At 30.8% G+C, this 17,163-nt stretch overlaps 1 protein-coding gene across 1 annotated transcript; it reads left to right on the top strand.

Annotated features, from left to right (window-relative positions):
• The first annotated feature begins 435 nt into the window (after positions 1-435).
• Positions 436-16,813, top strand: LOC134711313 (GDP-D-glucose phosphorylase 1-like). Its single transcript, XM_063571845.1, has 11 exons — positions 436-560; positions 6,288-6,368; positions 7,620-7,736; positions 8,759-8,941; positions 9,911-9,997; positions 12,706-12,764; positions 13,418-13,520; positions 14,013-14,113; positions 14,490-14,629; positions 15,348-15,413; positions 16,108-16,813. Exons 1-11 carry the CDS (start codon positions 543-545, stop codon positions 16,227-16,229), a joined length of 1,077 nt encoding a protein of 358 aa, XP_063427915.1. The 5' UTR covers positions 436-542; the 3' UTR covers positions 16,230-16,813.
• Positions 16,814-17,163: the final 350 nt, after the last annotated feature.

Genomic DNA, 17,163 nt, shown 5'->3' with positions numbered 1-17,163 from the left:
CTTTTTTTTTTAAGAAAACGCAAGACTTTGAGCGTTTGGAATGCAAATATTCATATACTTAATACTCCTATTGTTATGCAAAAGTTTGATGGCTTTGATTTGAGATCTAGATCGAGACTGATAAGACCTTTGAATCAAAAGTTATATTTAATCCTTAATTCCTAGCTGTGAGGAGAATAGCGTTAATAATACAAAAAGAAAAATGATATTCTAAAAATGAAATGCATGCTTTTGTATCATTTTTTAACTATTATTTTTCTTTTTAAAGAGCAACAAATGTCATTTTAGTGTAAACAAAATTCAAATATTAAGCTATATAATAACACTGTTGATAGGATATTTTGCCTAATCGGATTATTAAAAATCCGGAAAATGACCTTATATATCCAGTATTGTATTTATTACACAGGTGCTTTGTGTTTCATGCAAACGTTTTATACCATATGAATTTATCTTTATTTAAAAAGTATTTTTTTGATATCGTTACCAAAATAAACAGAGAGTGAAACGTGGAAATACATTTGTAATCGGAGATACACGCAATGTTGCAGACATTACAGGTATGAATAGATGATTTGATCGTTCAAATTTACCAAGTGATACAGAGGCTATCTACAGTTAATTATCGATCCAGCCTTTTAGTAAATTAAGGATAATTTATAAAAAATATGAAATCCTTCAATGGCTTGTGACGTTTTGGAGTAAATTGTCCTGGTCTAGTTTGGAAGTAGTAAAGGCCGATAGTTACAGTGCTGAAGGTATTGAGTTTAATTTTGACTTGCGTCGCTGAAAATTTCAGAATATCAAATGGTTGATGTTTACCCTCCACACACATGACACACAGAATCCAGGTCCATTTTCGTCCATTCACTTTCACCCTCTTTCACTCGATGCAAGACATAACGGCCATACTACCATGACGGCCATAGGATGAAACGGCCATACCCCGAAAAGATGAAACGGCCATAGTACAAAAACGGCCATACTTTGTAAAGACGTATCGTCCATGGGTTTTTTTTTTTTTTTAGATGTTATAGATGAATTATTTTGATACTTATAGATGGTTATTATAACTTTTGAATAAATTATACTGTTTTTACATTATTTTTAATCCTAATTTTTGTTATATCATTTGTTTACTCATTATATATTTATCGTAAATGAATGTGTTTAAAACCAGGTTCAACCCACCACTTTTATTCCCCTTTAAGGGCATATCCAACAGTTTATTTCTGACGGTGAGAATTTTTTCCCTTTAAGATATATTATTCTTCAATTGACAGAGAATCGAATTTTGCCCCAAAAAATATATGTTGTCGATTTCGTTTTTGCAAAAAATGCTGCTGAAAATTGAACATTTTTGGAATTTAAGAGTAAAACACGTTTTTTATTTTAAAAAATTAAATATGATTTTTTAATCAAAATATACTTATATAATTGGGCTCAAATTGAAGCAAAATAATTCAAGATGGTTAGAAAAATCTAACTTGACCATTTAAAGAATTAATTCTTACTCAAATAAAGCCAAAAACGTCATGGTTACCCCCAAAAACGGTAAGAAATGAACATTTGAAATGCACATTTTAGAATTTTTTAAATATTTCTAACGGTGTCGATTTGACCAAAGTAAGATATGTTATTCTTTGAAAAAAATGGAACGTCATAACGTTTTGAAAAATATTTGTCACCGTACTCGTTTTTGAGAAAAATCGAGTAATATCATACTGTTTACTCAATCCCTTCCGTAAGCCTCACAAATTGCGCCAAAAATAAGACGTTTCGGAACGTAACGTTATAGTTCCCGCTAATTTTTCATAGGCAGTGCGACGGTGTTGCAGACAAATGTATTTTTACACTGTGACTTTGTTGGATAGTTGTCTCGACAGCAGTCATGTTGCCTCTTCTTCTTTATAATGGACCAGTATATGAACGAGATAATAATTCAGTTAGCTCTACTATAGTGTTCGTCAAAATTGTGAAACCCGGGTGTGAAACATGCAAACCATTAACCCGAATAATTCAGTCGTTATATTCCGCTGATCTACGATTACTACCTAGCAAGTAGGAGAGATCGATTACGGGGAGGTACTGACTTATTCGGTTTAGCAAACCATGGAATACTAGTAACAAACTATTAAAATAGTCCCCGGCTATCGTATACGGTATTTCATCCCTCTTTTACAACAAACGAATTACACGTTAGAAGTCCGTTTCTGTGTGTCGGTCTATAGTACAAAGCAGGGTTAATTTTCATATTATATTTACATTTGATGTTTTTCATTTAATATGCCACTTGACGTCCGTCGTCATTATTTATTTTACCGTTACTTTACAAAGAAGTGATTGTCTTACACTGATTTACATTACACTGTCTATATAATTTCACATATCGAAATCAATAAAGAGCACGTGAAATTTTGCAACCAAACACTTGTCTAAAATCTCACCCACTCCGTATTATTTCCTGTTGCAGTTTTGGCTCTTTCTCTTTACAGGCTTCTAGCTATAACAAAAATCTGTATGTTGACTCTTAGTGTTTTGAATTATATGTGTCGTTGGTTTGCTGACGTATTAATGTATACCTTTAAAATCTTTATCATTAAAAATGGATTGATTGGGTATAGAAATATTCCGTCTCTGGACTGCTCCTGTCCGACAGTTACGTGTATATATTTGCTAAAATTGGGTGGGGCCGTTTAGCTGCTCGGATGTATAAATTTGCAGCATCATTTAGTCGAAATAAAAATGTAATATCAGATGCATAGAGTAAGGAGAGTTTCGCGCTATCTATACGCTAAAATACCATCTAAATAAATGATTGAGGGATAAAGGAACTTCGAATAAAATCTATAAACAACAACAAAGGTCAGATGAAAATTGAAGTTGCGCCTTTTGCAGTTGTAGATGAAAACATACTTTGATGAACAAAACAGATCAGTTTGACATTAACTTGAGCATAAACAAAACGACCGAAAAATGTTGAATGTTAAAATAAATTGTGGACATTTTTTCGTGTGTTTTTGCTTTTATGACATATTTACTATAATGTATATATTAAGTATATGAAATTGAAACTGTGACAGTATTTTTTTCACCTAAACGAGCCTGACTGCCGTGGTATTACGCTTCAATATATGAGTTATTGCATATATACACAATGGAAATTGTTTTCTGTTCTACTGCCCTCTACATAGTTTGGCTGTATACAATGTAACCACTGATGTAGACTACTAGAGTAGGGCGCTCATATTCGCCGTGGACACAATTACGCCGTTTTATAATTTTAAGGTGTAAAAACTTCAAAGGATGGTTGAAATGGAAGAAATATGCCGATAAATTATATTTTTAAAACAAATATGGTTATTTTTGAAAATGAGACATAATTTCGGAACTAACCGCAAAGGACCGAAAAACGGATATCGATTTACAGCCAATTTCCTGAATGAAAAAAAAAATCAAAGAAATATTTCTTAGTTATTTTCTTGACTGATTGCCCAAAATTTCATTTTTTTACACCTTTCAAATGTCTGCTATTCATCTATAATGAAATTTATTTGATAAATATTGTTTAAAGCTGCAGTTATTTGGTTTAAAATAGATATGCAAAAACGGTGAATATGTGTCCCCCGTTGACAAAAAATCAGGAAACACCCTTTAATCACACTTTTTAGATGATTTTTCTCAAAACAAACACGTTTTCAAGCTAAGAATAATTTGCATTTGAAGTTATTTTCATATAGAAATACTTCAAAAACATAAAGACCTGAACATAAACTGAAGAAAACATGGAAAGATATGGCGAAATTGAGCACCCCACTCTATATTATTATTGATTATTCAAAAAAGTGATTTCAAAGAGAAAGATGCGGAAAGAAATTCTAAAATTTTCGTTTTGAAATAAGATATAAAATAAAAATAAAAAACTGGAACACTGTTTGAGACAATTATCAGTTGAGAACTAATGATTATGCATCACTATATGAAACTGATGAATTGATTGCTGCCGTGCTCCAGTGGCAAATATATCACGCATATCTACGACGAGGCGAGAGTGGATCGATTGATACATTATCAAGATATAAAGAGTGTTCTAGCGGTAAAACGTATGCCGTACTAGATAAAGTTGAATGATGATCAAAATTGTGAGTAAAGCTATTAGCCCCCCCCCCTTTTTGAATTATGGTATTTTGTCAAAGGCTGTTTTTTTTCCCCATCATGTTATGGACCTACTGACTGAAAAGGGCGTGTCTAATTAGTAAAGACACCTACACTGTTTTTTTTGTGTTTTATTTTTAAATTATATTTGTTTCCTCATACATAAGTAAACACCAACATCGTCGGATATTTTCTTCTTGTATGTCAGTGTATATATTACAATGTTTTCCTATTTCAATATTTTTTTATTACTGTGTCATCTTTTGTTTTACATTGTTTACCGGTTAAAGTTCATATTCATTTAAAGAGCTACTGTATATCTATTAGCACTTCAACGCAAAGCTAGATGCATGATAAATGCTATTTTACGCCGTATTTTTTTTTCTCAAGAAACCTTTTTTTCATCTTTCTCAAGTAAAACCAAACTTTAAGTTTTCTATCCTGAATGACAAAATCTCGGAAAAAGTTGATAAAGAACTAATAACAATTTGTGTTACTTTCTTATGCAATAATAATCATTATGCATTTGCTTTCGTTGTTTTCTACTGTATTGAAGATAATTTAATAAAACGGAAACTTAAGTGAGTATGGTCTAGTAATGATTAAGATAATTGCAGTTCTTTTATAATAGACCAAATGGACAAAGATATCTTTTAGTTTTGAATTCTAGTTCTGCTAATATTCTGTATGATTTTTTTGCCGATTCCCGCCGCGCCATTTCCAATGAGGAAAGAAACCGCTCTTTCCAAACGGCCATTATGACGTCGTTGAAACACCGTGAAATTACGGGAAACAATAGACGACGTTTACGTTTGTTATTACCTCCCCTGAAACTGTTGGATATGCCCTTAAAAGTGTCCTGTACCAAGCAGGAAGATGGCCATTGTTATAATATTGTTCGTTTCTGTGTGTGTGTTGCATTTTAACGTTGAGTCGTTTCTGTTTTCTCTTATTTTTGAAGATATTGAAGATCTAAGACTGTCCGACTCTTTTGTAGATTCCGACTACGAATCTGATTAAGTGTTAATTATAGTGACTTGATGAACTTATTGGTTGTGCTTATTATGTGTATACTAGTGCTTTGTTAAAATAGTAACTTTAATGAGTTCATGATCTTAATATAGTACATTTTGATGATCAAGCAAAGATAGCTCTTACAAGAATAAATAAGATCTTCTGTACAGGAAAAAAGTACTACACAATCATATTTATGTTATTATTATGTACAAATACTTAATTTTCGTATTTTATTTTATGTAATAAACTCAATAAAAAAAATTTGAAAGTGTGGACGATACGTCTCACAATGTGTGGCCGATATGTCCCATGGACGATATGACGGTATGGCCGACACATCCTAGGGCCGTCATGGAAGTATGGCCGTCGCGTCTCGAAAGCCTTTCACTCTCATACCCTACATGGTATTAAATAAATGGTAATAATGGTAAGTGTATTGGCTATTGCTTTAAATATATTTTTTTCATTGTTTCTAAATATATTTGGATTCTGACGTTTTAAAAAGTATTGTTTGGTAATTCATATAAAAAATATCTAATTATTCAACTGAAATTCGCATAAAAATTGAGAGTGAATGTGTAGGGTGCAAACAGACATGGGTGGAGAACATGCAAGGTGTGAGAGTGCATTGAGCACGAACTGACCTGATACCCCCAACAAACATCTCTAGAATGTATACAGTACAATGTACTTTGAGGCTTGGTTGGTTTAAGTCCCCTCCTTTTCTACCCTTTGACCTAGAGATCAATTTGCAAATTTCTCATTGGTTTGTGTGTTACCTGAGAGCAACTTTGTGTTTCTCTCCTAGGCCACGGGTGTGAACGTGCGAGATGGAACGTGATTTTTGGTGAATGGACCCTGATTCACCTACATGTTTTACTTGGGCTTTCTTAATTAATAACAGAATGTCCTTGTGCACTCATTGTTCTGAGGTGGTCATTGTTCTACATGTACATGTGAAACAAATAAAACAGACAAAGATCTGAAAATGTTGATAAATGTGCATGTGTGATATTTAATTAAGAAGTTAAGTACAAAAATGTACGTTGATTAGAAAGGAAACCAAACAATATTATGATTTGGCGTATACATGTCATGTTGTCATTTATTTTCAGGATTCTAGTGACTGCTTTGTTTATTCTGAAAATGATCTTTTAAAGAATTGTCAACTGGATAAAGATTATCAACTTAGTGAAGTAAGTATAAATACAAATGTTTAGGAATTACAAGTATCTGACCTTTTTATTTTGGACTTAAGGAAGGACACACATGTACAATACTTTGAAAATGATCTTGATGAAAGTCACTCTTTGTGATGAATTTAAACAATAAATACTGTTTATCATGTTTATTGTGGGTGAATCACCTAGCATTATGGTGTTGTGTATTTACATTTATGTACATATAACAATATATGACAGGATGTAAAATTACATTTGATTACCAGCATCAATTGGTTTCACAGTGAATCACTCAACGCCAGCAAGAATGCAATTTACCTATATAAAAAAATGTGATTTGATATCATTCTACTTTCATGATATCTTTATATGTGTTTCTACTTTAAACATGTTTAACTTTATCACTGTTGAAAATAAATACTTATTAAAGGTCATAATGAAATTTATCCTAGATTTCTGATCTAAATTTAAAAAATATAGATCTAGACAAGGTTTCATTTATTTTAACTTTGTGTCTAATAATTAATTAGTGCAAAATAAAATGTGACTGAGTGATATCGTAATCTTTTATGGGCAAACATAAATGAGAATTTTGAAGTATTATTATACTGATCTGGAACAGATGAATTACATGCAAATTTAATTAGCAGCAATCTAAAGTAATTTGACTATTGTGATTTTATGCATGGCCAATGTTAAATTAAAATTGACTTTTGAACTTTTAGACTCACAAAATATTTGAAGTATTCAGAGAAAAATTGTGGCACTGTTTTAAGTTTTAATTTACTACATGTATGCCACCTGTCAACAAGTACAAGAAAAGCTGCCAGATCAGGGTTCTCACTAAGGGGAGTCCATGAGTCCTGGTCTCACCATTATCAAAACTGGTGAGTCCACAGATGCATCAAGATTGAAATATATTGTATAAACTGAACACAGTTAAACACAAATGTCATCATTTCATAACAAAAGTTTAAAAGTAATCTGAATTTAATGTCATTTCATTGCTCTGTTAGGCCATGGAGACTAAAATATTACATTATATTGCAATAAAATATTATCTTCTTCCTGTTGGACTCATCATGGACAAAAATTATGAGTCCCTGGACTCGCCTTCAAAATTCCTTAGTAAGAACCCTGCCAGATTCTTAGTGTTAATAATACCCTGGGAGCATAGCACAGATAGGTCAGCTGATCAGTACTAGTCTTTTTGATTTTTTTCGTCTTTTGATTTCGTCAATCTTATTTGTTTACATTATGTTTCAGTTTGACATCCAACTGAGAAAGAGCTGGGATGATAAAATGAAAAATGGACATTTCCGTTATCATTTAGACAAAGTAGAAACAAAGATTATACCAGGTTCATTGAAATATGTAGCACAGGTAAGAGAAGTTGTTATAGGGATATAGGTATAGATTATCTGACGATATCTCTTTTTATCCTGCAATCAGCCAACCAATGTACAAATAACAGGTACACAAATAATTTTTTGCTTTTCAAGAACTTGTACAAATAAGGTCCTGTTACCCTGCTTCCATGTTGAGCAAGCAGTAATGTGGATAATTCTTTTAACGTAACAGTTCATTTTGGGGTCCTCATCACAGTCCGCGTTTAAACTATGTTGATTTCTTTGAAAAGTTGGATACAATTATTTGGATTTTAACAACTAAGGTTTCAAGTGTAGGGTGTAAATTGCAGGATAAAAACAATATATGTACATTGTAGGAAAATCTAAAATTTATTTGTACTTGCTACTTAACAGGAGATATACATTTATATACATGTACATACATTATATTTGTAAGATGTAAAATCCAATCTTTAATTTCTGACTACATTTTTGTATATATGTCAAAACTAATAATTCTTCATTTTTGTTTTAAAAGATAACAAAAAGATATTTGATACATGATATGATTCTTTTAACATTGACTCCCTTGGAAAGAGCCTTTACTGTTTTACTTGTTATTTTACCTTCTACATAACCAAAAAAAGAAGTAGATCATCTCATTGACCATAAGCAGTTAGAACCAATGATCTCTTGATTTTAGATTCTAACATAACCATGTATGACATTTTTCTTAAGAACTTCAAGTAAAATCTTTGCTGTAATTTGATATCATGCTTCTTGCTTTATGAACATGCTATTTCTTATGGTGCATTTTCACATCCATCCCTCATACATTTCCTGTATTTTGTATCAATTATGAGTAATAGCTAACTGTACATCTTGTTTTATTATGACTTTCAGAATTTGAGCTGTTTTTTTTTTATAGCTGACTATGTGGAATGAGCTTTGCTCATTGTTGAAGGCTGTACATGTACAGTGAATTATAGTTGTTAATTTTTTCTGTCTGTTTAGGCATAGACAATATTTACTGTACTGTTAATAATCTTCTTTCAGCTAAATGTTAAGAGAGCTACAGAAAGAAGACCTCCTCAGAATATAACAATAGTGAATCAACCATTTGACAGTAAAGTATTTAATTTTACGAAAGTAAAAGAAGATGAGATTATATTTAGATTAGAGAAATCAGACAATGATGGACAACAGCAGTGTAATGGTCATACAGATTCAAAGAATGAAGTAAGTTTTCAAATATTTGCTCAAGATTGAAGATCTTTCAGCGACCTTAAGATGTAGGTTTGTAATTGACTGTCTTTATAAAAAAGAAGATGTGGTATGATTGCCAATGAGACAACTATCCACAAAAGACCATCAACAACTATAGGTCACTGTACAGCCTTCAACAATGAACAAAGCCCACACCACATAGTCAGCTATAAAAGGCCCTGATAAAACAATGTAAAACAATTCAAACGAGAAAACTAACGGACTTATTTATGTAAAAAAATGAATGAAAAACAAATATGTAACACATAAACAAACGACAACCCTGTGTCTTTTCATCATATATATGTATTAACAATACATGTAGAAAGACATTGACAGATATGACAGAGAACTGATATGACTTTAAATTAAAATGATTTACGCTTGCTCTGAAGAAGCTACATGTACATTCTTTTGTATGATTGAGATTTGTGATGCATATACAAAAAAATAAAACCCATCCATCAAAAATGAAAACAAATTCTATACAGGTTTCTCATAACAAAATAAATTTGTCGAAATTGAAGACCTACTTTCCCTGACATAATTGATAATACAAAGAATTCTTTTTTGCTTGACTTTTGTGAAGGTACAAAATAATGTATGCTCACTATGCTGACATTTGGTGAGTTCCTCAAATCTTTTACCTATAAAGAACATAATAAAGTAAAATTAAAAAGACTCAATGAAAGAACTGCACAAAAAATCTACAAACAAAATGCCAACTTAAGAGGGGATCAGGAAGAGGGGATCAAGATACCAAGGGACAGAGAATCAGAGGCGAAGAAAGACGACAACACAAGGAGGAAAAAGACAAACATTCATGCAACAATAAAAAAAACATTACAAATGTAAAAAAAAAAAAAGAACAACATAGACCCTTTAAAGGACCAAGAAAGGAAAAATATGGCATATGGATAATTTTACATCATTTCATTTCAGAAAAGAAATATTGTAATGGTAAATGTTAGTCCGTTGGAGTATGGCCATATATTGATCTGTCCTGATATTGATGCTTCTAAACCACAAGTAAGTTAAATATTAGTTTTATATTCATGACAGTACATTAATTTTGGTATATACTAAATAAATGTAGGACAGAAAGTCACAGGACAAAAGGTCACAGACAAAAAGTCAACGCACAAAAAGTCACAGGATAAAAAGTCACAATTCATTTTTTCTGATTATTTTCTTCAAATAAAAAATGCTTATTTCTACAAAAATGTTTTTTTATTTTTTTGAACAATTGTATATAAACCAACTATATATACAAAATTTAGCAACAAAATATCAAAGATGACCAATTTTATAATTGTTAAAAAAACAAATGTCAAAGTGGTTTGGCACTTAAATGGCTTCATGGTGCCAAGAAATCTTTCTTTTGCATGATTAAAATTGAATAAATCTTCATTTTCAAGTATAATGGCACATTTCCTACACTTTGATATGAATATATGAATATTAAAAAGTAAAAATATTTCAAGATATTTCTCTTATATATTCAAACAATTGTCAACAGATTATTTGTGACTTTTTGTCCTACCAATTTTGTGACTTATGTCCTGTGACTTTTTATGCGACCGCAAATTTTGAAAAAAATTTCGTCGTATATTGCTATCACGTTGGTGTCGTCGTCTGCGTCGTCGTCGTCGTCCGAATACTTTTAGTTTTCGCACTCTAACTTTAGTAAAAGTGAATAGAAATCTATGAAATTTTAACACAAGGTTTATGACCATAAAAGGAAGGTTGGTATTGATTTTGGGAGTTTTGGTCCCAACATTTTAGGAATTAGGGGCCAAAAAGGGCCCAAATAAGCATTTTCTTGGTTTTCGCACTATAACTTTAGTTTAAGTTAATAGAAATCTATGAAATTTTGACACAAGGTTTATGACCACAAAAGAAAGGTTGGGATTGATTTTGGGAGTTTTGGTTTGAACAGTTTAGGAATTAGGGGCCAAAAAAGGGCCCAAATAAGCATTATTCTTGGTTTTCGCACCATAACTTTAGTTTGAGTAAATAGAAATCTATGAAATTTAAACACAAGGTTTATGACCATAAAAGGAAGGTTGGTATGGATTTTGGGAGTTTTGGTCCCAACAGTTTAGGAAAAAGGGGCCCAAAGGGTCCAAAATTAAACTTTGTTTGATTTCATCAAAATTGAATAATTGGGGTTCTTTGATATGCCGAATCTACTGTGTATGTAGATTCTTAACTTTTGGTCATGTTTTCAAATTGGTCTACATTAAGGTCCAAAGGGTCCAAAATTAAACTTAGTTTGATTTTGACAAAAAATGAATCGGTTGGGTTCTTTGATATGTTGAATCTAAAAATGTACTTAGATTCTTGATTATTGGCCCAGTTTTCAAGTTGGTCCAAATCTGGGTCCAAAATTAAACTTTATTTGATTTCATCAAAAATTGAATAAATGGGGTTCTTTGATATGCCAAATCTAACTGTGTATGTAGATTCTTCATTTTTGGTCCCGTTTTCAAATTGGCCTACATGAAGGTCCAAAGGGTCCAAAATGAAACTAAGTTTGATTTTAACAAAAATTAAATTCTTGGGCCTCTTTGATATGCTGAATCTAAACATGTACTTAGATTTTTGATTATGGGCCCAGTTTTCAAGTTGGTCCAAATCAGAATCTAAAATTATTATATTGAGTATTGTGCAATAGCAAGTCTTTTCAATTGCACAGTATTGTGCAATGGCAAGAAATATCTAATTTCACAATATTGTGAAATAGCAATTTTTTTTTTAATTAGAGTTATCTTTCTTTGTCCAGAATAGTAAGCAAGAAATATCTTATTGCAAGAATTTTTTTTAATTGGAGTTATCTTTCTTTGTCCAGAATCAACTTAAATCTTTGTTATATACAATATACAATGTATATTCACTTTTTACTACCAACTGATAAATTTAAATAATCTTTACCATTCAGTGATAACAAGCAGTTTTTTTACATCTTAATATTTTATGATTTATTTAAATGAGTAGTTATTGTTGCAAACTCCATTAGAATATTTTAATTGAAATTAGTTTTGGAATAAGGGAAAGGGGGATGTGATTAAAAAATTGGGTTCAATTTTTCTCATTTGAAATTTCATAAATAAAAAGAAAATTTCTTCAAACATTTTTTTGAGAGGATTAATATTCAACAGCATAGTGAATTGCTCTAAGAGAAAACAAAAATTTTAAGTTCATTAGAACACATTCATTCTGTGTCAGAAACCTATGCTGTGTCAACTATTTAATCACAATCCAAATTTAGAGCTGAATCCAGCTTGAATGTTGTGTCCATATTTGCCCCAACCGTTCAGGGTTCAACCTCTGCAGTCGTATAAAGCTTTGCCCTGCGGAGCATCTGGTTGTCCTGTGACTTTCTGTCCGTTCACCTACTAAACCAACCAAATTATTCCAAATTTATATTCAAATGGTAAGTTCTATTCAAAATCTATCAAGAACTGTTTTAAAAAATGTTAAGTATTAAAACCAAAATACCAGAAGGTGAGATGAAACTTGTGTAATGACTTCTGACAAAAAACAGTTTTTATTTAAACCTGTAGGAGCAATATTTGTTTGATCAGATGGTTTAAATTCTCTGGATAAAAGTAATAATAAATAGACTAGAAAATGGCCAAATCATGTTATTATAATATAATATTATATACTTTTGACAAATTGAAAGAATGCACAAGTCATGTTATATTATTTATTGAAGCTGTTTACTATTTCAGCTATTAGATGAATATGCTCTTAAACTAGCCATTAACTGTCAGCTACTGAGTAAACATAAGTAAGTATTTTACGGGTTTTTTTAATACACGAATGTACCATCATTATGTTTGATAGAGAGGTGGAGTGATTATAATAATATCTTTTCAGGACTACTGGATTTGGCCATTTATATGTTTGTAGGAATTCAGGAAGGAAAGATCTAACATTAAATGTCATTTATTTTATTGAATTAAAACTGCCTAAATGCTTAACCCTGGAAGTGAAAGGTACAAATGTGGTGTGTTGAGTATCCCACTGATTACCATTGTTTCAGAGGGGAGTTGAAATTTTTGCAACTTTTTAACAAAACGGCCTTCTATGGGCTACTGTTGCAAGGGCTGTTTTATTTCACTGATAGCACATAGTTGGTCAAGTTTCTAGCTATGGACCTATCTGCTCCATGATAGCACATAGTTGGTCTAGTTTCAGCTATGGACCTATCGGCTCCAGATACAAAAATCATACTCCCTACATGCGAGGGACATGAAGGTCTAGGAATTTTGAAAAAAAAATGTTTTTTCAGTGAAACTCTCTATTTAGAGCTAAATTCCATAAAAAATCTGTTAACATTGTTTCAATTTTTGACATAGAATGAATATCATGTAAAATTTTCATAATTTTAGCAGTCTTATATCATTGAATATATACATGTATGCATAATTTTTGTTTTAGGGGATTTAGACTTGGCTTTAACAGTTTGTGTGCCTTTGCCTCAGTCAATCACCAACATGTACATGCATATTACTTAGAGCAAGAAATATTTGCAGAAAAATGTGTAAGTTGGAATCTTAATGTACTGTGGATTCATTATTATTCATTTGATACAAATTTTTGTGGTTACAGGCAACAAACTATAAATTTAAAAAAAATATATGCAGACTTTGACAAAATCATAAAATCAAATATCCTCAATCCATGAAAATAAATAATTCAACAAAAGTATCATTTGGTTTTTCTTTATGGTTTCTTTATATATTTAAATTGACTAACATCTTTTCAAACAGACTTTTTTTTAGTTTGTTCGAAAATATTTTTTTCATAGTTGTCTCCATTGAAAGAACATTGTAACTTGAGCAAAATTATCTGGGAAAGTCTTGTGTAGATTTTTACAGACATACATAACTATTGCTTTATGTTTATATATATTTCTGCAGTTCTTTCTATAAGAATCTATTTAATATTGAAATATAATACTTTTTGTTCTATAATGTATATGTTCTTGTATGTTTCAGGAAAATAAACCAAAATATTTTTTTTTCTCTTTTAGCCTGTCCAACATTTAAAGGGACCAGTGTATGAATTAGATGTCATTCCATGTAAAGGTTTTGTGTTCCAATTGTTCGGCACTACTGTGGACCAGCTTACAAAGTTAGTTATTATCTCAGTTCTCTACATCTTTTAATTTAATTAAGTATTAAGCTTTCACAACACTGATACAAAAAAATCTTGAAGATGCAGTAGAGCAATAGAAAATTAAATATATATTTTTATATTGTTTTTTGTTTTTGTTTTTTTAAAGTTTTTGGTAGATTTGTTTACAGTAACTGATTGTCATAAAAAAGAAATGATGTATTTTTTTTCTCCCTTTCTCTATCTCTTTTCTTTTTTCTTTCTTAGATGAGACAGTGAGTAAGTTGGTTTTAGACCTTAATGATGTATATGTATATACAATGCATGTTTGACTATTTTATTTGCAAAAGTTTGATTTTTTTCATTCTCTATTTTGTTGATAATTTTATTTCAGAGATGTTATAAAAATGACAGAATATTTACAAAGTAATGAAGTAGCACACAATGTGTTCATAACAAGAGGTACAGCATTTGGTGATAATAGCAAAGAAGATACAATCAGAATATATGTGTGGCCAAGGGCAAAGTTCATAGGTAAGATATGGTTCAAGTATTGACTTCAGTCATATTGTTTCATTCTATTAAATAAAGTTTTGACTTAACACTAAAACACTAAAGAAGTACTGTAAGGGCCAGCAATTTGGATTGTGTCAAACAATTTGCTTTACAAATTATAACTTGGCAAGAGATTCAATGCAGAGGGAAGCAGGAAACTTGAAGCTTATTGGTGAAAGTCAAATAAGAGAAATTTTCTTTAGCTGCAATTTGTCATAATAGATTTAAAAGTAATTGATGATAAATTTCAACACAGAAAAAGACATTTATATAAAGGATGTCTGAAATATGACAAAAGAAAGAGGATTAAAAGGCAAATTGGCTCCTGGTACTGTAAATTCAAAACATCAATGCATATATTTACCATTGTGAATCCTTGACCAACCACTAGTACTGGCAAAAATGCTAAATATACCTTAACTATTGCAATTGCAAAAATAATATGAATGATTATCACTACCGAAAATTTGAATGGAAGCTTTTATTATTTTGAATCTGGTACTATTGCAATATTTGAATTCAAAACATCTGGATAATTTCTAAATTTACAGTATTAGGTAATATTAATTATGTTAAAGTGCAGTTACAGCTATTAAAATGAGTTGTATTGAAATAAAAAGCGCATATCAGTACCTGCACACTTTCAAACAGTATATTAAATAACTATATTTAAGCAGTTTTTTATCTGTAATTTCAGGAGTTAAAGAAGAAGCTGCCTTTAATGTAGCTGTAGTAGAGCTTGCTGGACATTTGCCAATCAAAGGTTGGTCATTATTACAATTATTTTTATTGTTAATCCATTCAAGATCTACACCGGACAGGAAGATAGTTTATACATGTACTTTTAAAAGTGGTGTATTTTAAGGTTTTATAACTGTACATCGGTGGAAGATAAACACTTTCAACAGAGCATTTATGGAGGTCTAGATCTTTGATTTTGCTTTGCTTTTTAGTCAGTGTCAAATGATTTTAAGACATGCAAGCATTAAAACAAAACTGAGATTGTATTAATATTTCCTTTGAAATATTTTTTAAATGTGTTTTAATATATGTTTTACATTAAACATTTTAGGATATTCTTGGAAAAAATGTAAAGTAGAAGGGGCTAATCACTTTTTATGCTGAAAAATGATGTGGACCTCATTCCCCATGCATAATTATTAAGTCCTCTTTTTATACCCCCATTTTATTTTTATGGAATAGCCCTTTTAAAATGGTTTTAAAAAATTTGGATTGAGGAATCTTCTGTTTTAATTTCATATCTTTCCAAGATAATGCAGCACTTTGACATTGAATGTTCACAATGAACATATTATTATACAAAGTATATGACATTTAAATTTTTTATTTCAATACATGTTTGACTAAATATTTGTTTTTTCAATATCAATGTTATGATCTTCCTTAAAAATATTTAGGAAAAACTGGTCCTTAAATTTTTTAACATTTCATTTCAGTTGAGAAGTTATATGAAGATCTGACAGAAGATTTGATATCTGACACTGTACGTGAAGCAGCCTTACCAGAAGAGGAATATAAAAATATAAAAGATAATATACTCAAATTGTATCTTAGTTGATAATAATTGACTTTTAGATGTGCAAAATAGTGACACTGTAAAGTATGTTATATGATATTTAATAGCAGACAAGATTTAAGTTTAAACTAACAATTGAAATAAATGCAGTTCTGTTGTACTTTTTTCATCAAATTATATACAGAATCAGTGGCGGATCCAGAACTTTTCATACGGGAGGGTCCGTTGACTGACCTTAAGGCCCACTCCAGGTATGCTCCAGTGATTTCCTATATAATCAACCAAATTTCCCCCACAAAACAGCCCACCTCCACCTGGATCTGCCTATTAGAATAAGCATATTATACCCATTGTGTCAGATTAAAGATATTTTTTGTATGAGGCTTAGTATCAGGAGCTAATATGAGGGTTGTCGAGAACAAATTAATTTTCATCTGATATAATGTATAGACTCTTTATATACTGCAATTCAACCATTGAAAATAAAACTGCTGACTGCAGAGGTAAAAATTCTGCAAAATTGAATTTAACTTTGTTAGTTCAGTCTTCAATGTTAATGCAATTTGAACTACCTAGAAGTGAACCTTCTTATCAATTACCAATAAAAATAAGTCTGTATTATTATTGATATCATGTGTCATTATTTACAGGGGATATATTTAGTATTGTAAACAAAAGTGGTGTTCATTTATATTTATGCATAATTTTTATAAGTTTCAAAAACTTCTGACCATAATAGGGTTGTTATCTTCATTCAATCTTTGTAAAGAGTAATATTTGCTGATTTTGGTGGACAATTTTCATCTATAGAACTGGGGAAGACCTTAAGTTTATCATACCATATTAAAATATGGTACTGTAGATTTATTTATTTTCGTGGGTAACAATTTTCATGGATTGCTGAAAACTTGCATATTCGTGGATACTTGATTTTGTGGTTAACCCAATCTACGTATACAACGCCTATTGAAAATAT

This window comes from Mytilus trossulus, chromosome 3, assembly GCF_036588685.1.
Source record: "Mytilus trossulus isolate FHL-02 chromosome 3, PNRI_Mtr1.1.1.hap1, whole genome shotgun sequence".
In the NCBI taxonomy this organism is placed as follows: domain Eukaryota; kingdom Metazoa; phylum Mollusca; class Bivalvia; order Mytilida; family Mytilidae; genus Mytilus; species Mytilus trossulus.
The sequence above is the reverse complement of the archived record's forward strand: the minus strand, read 5'-3'. Positions and strand labels throughout refer to the sequence as shown.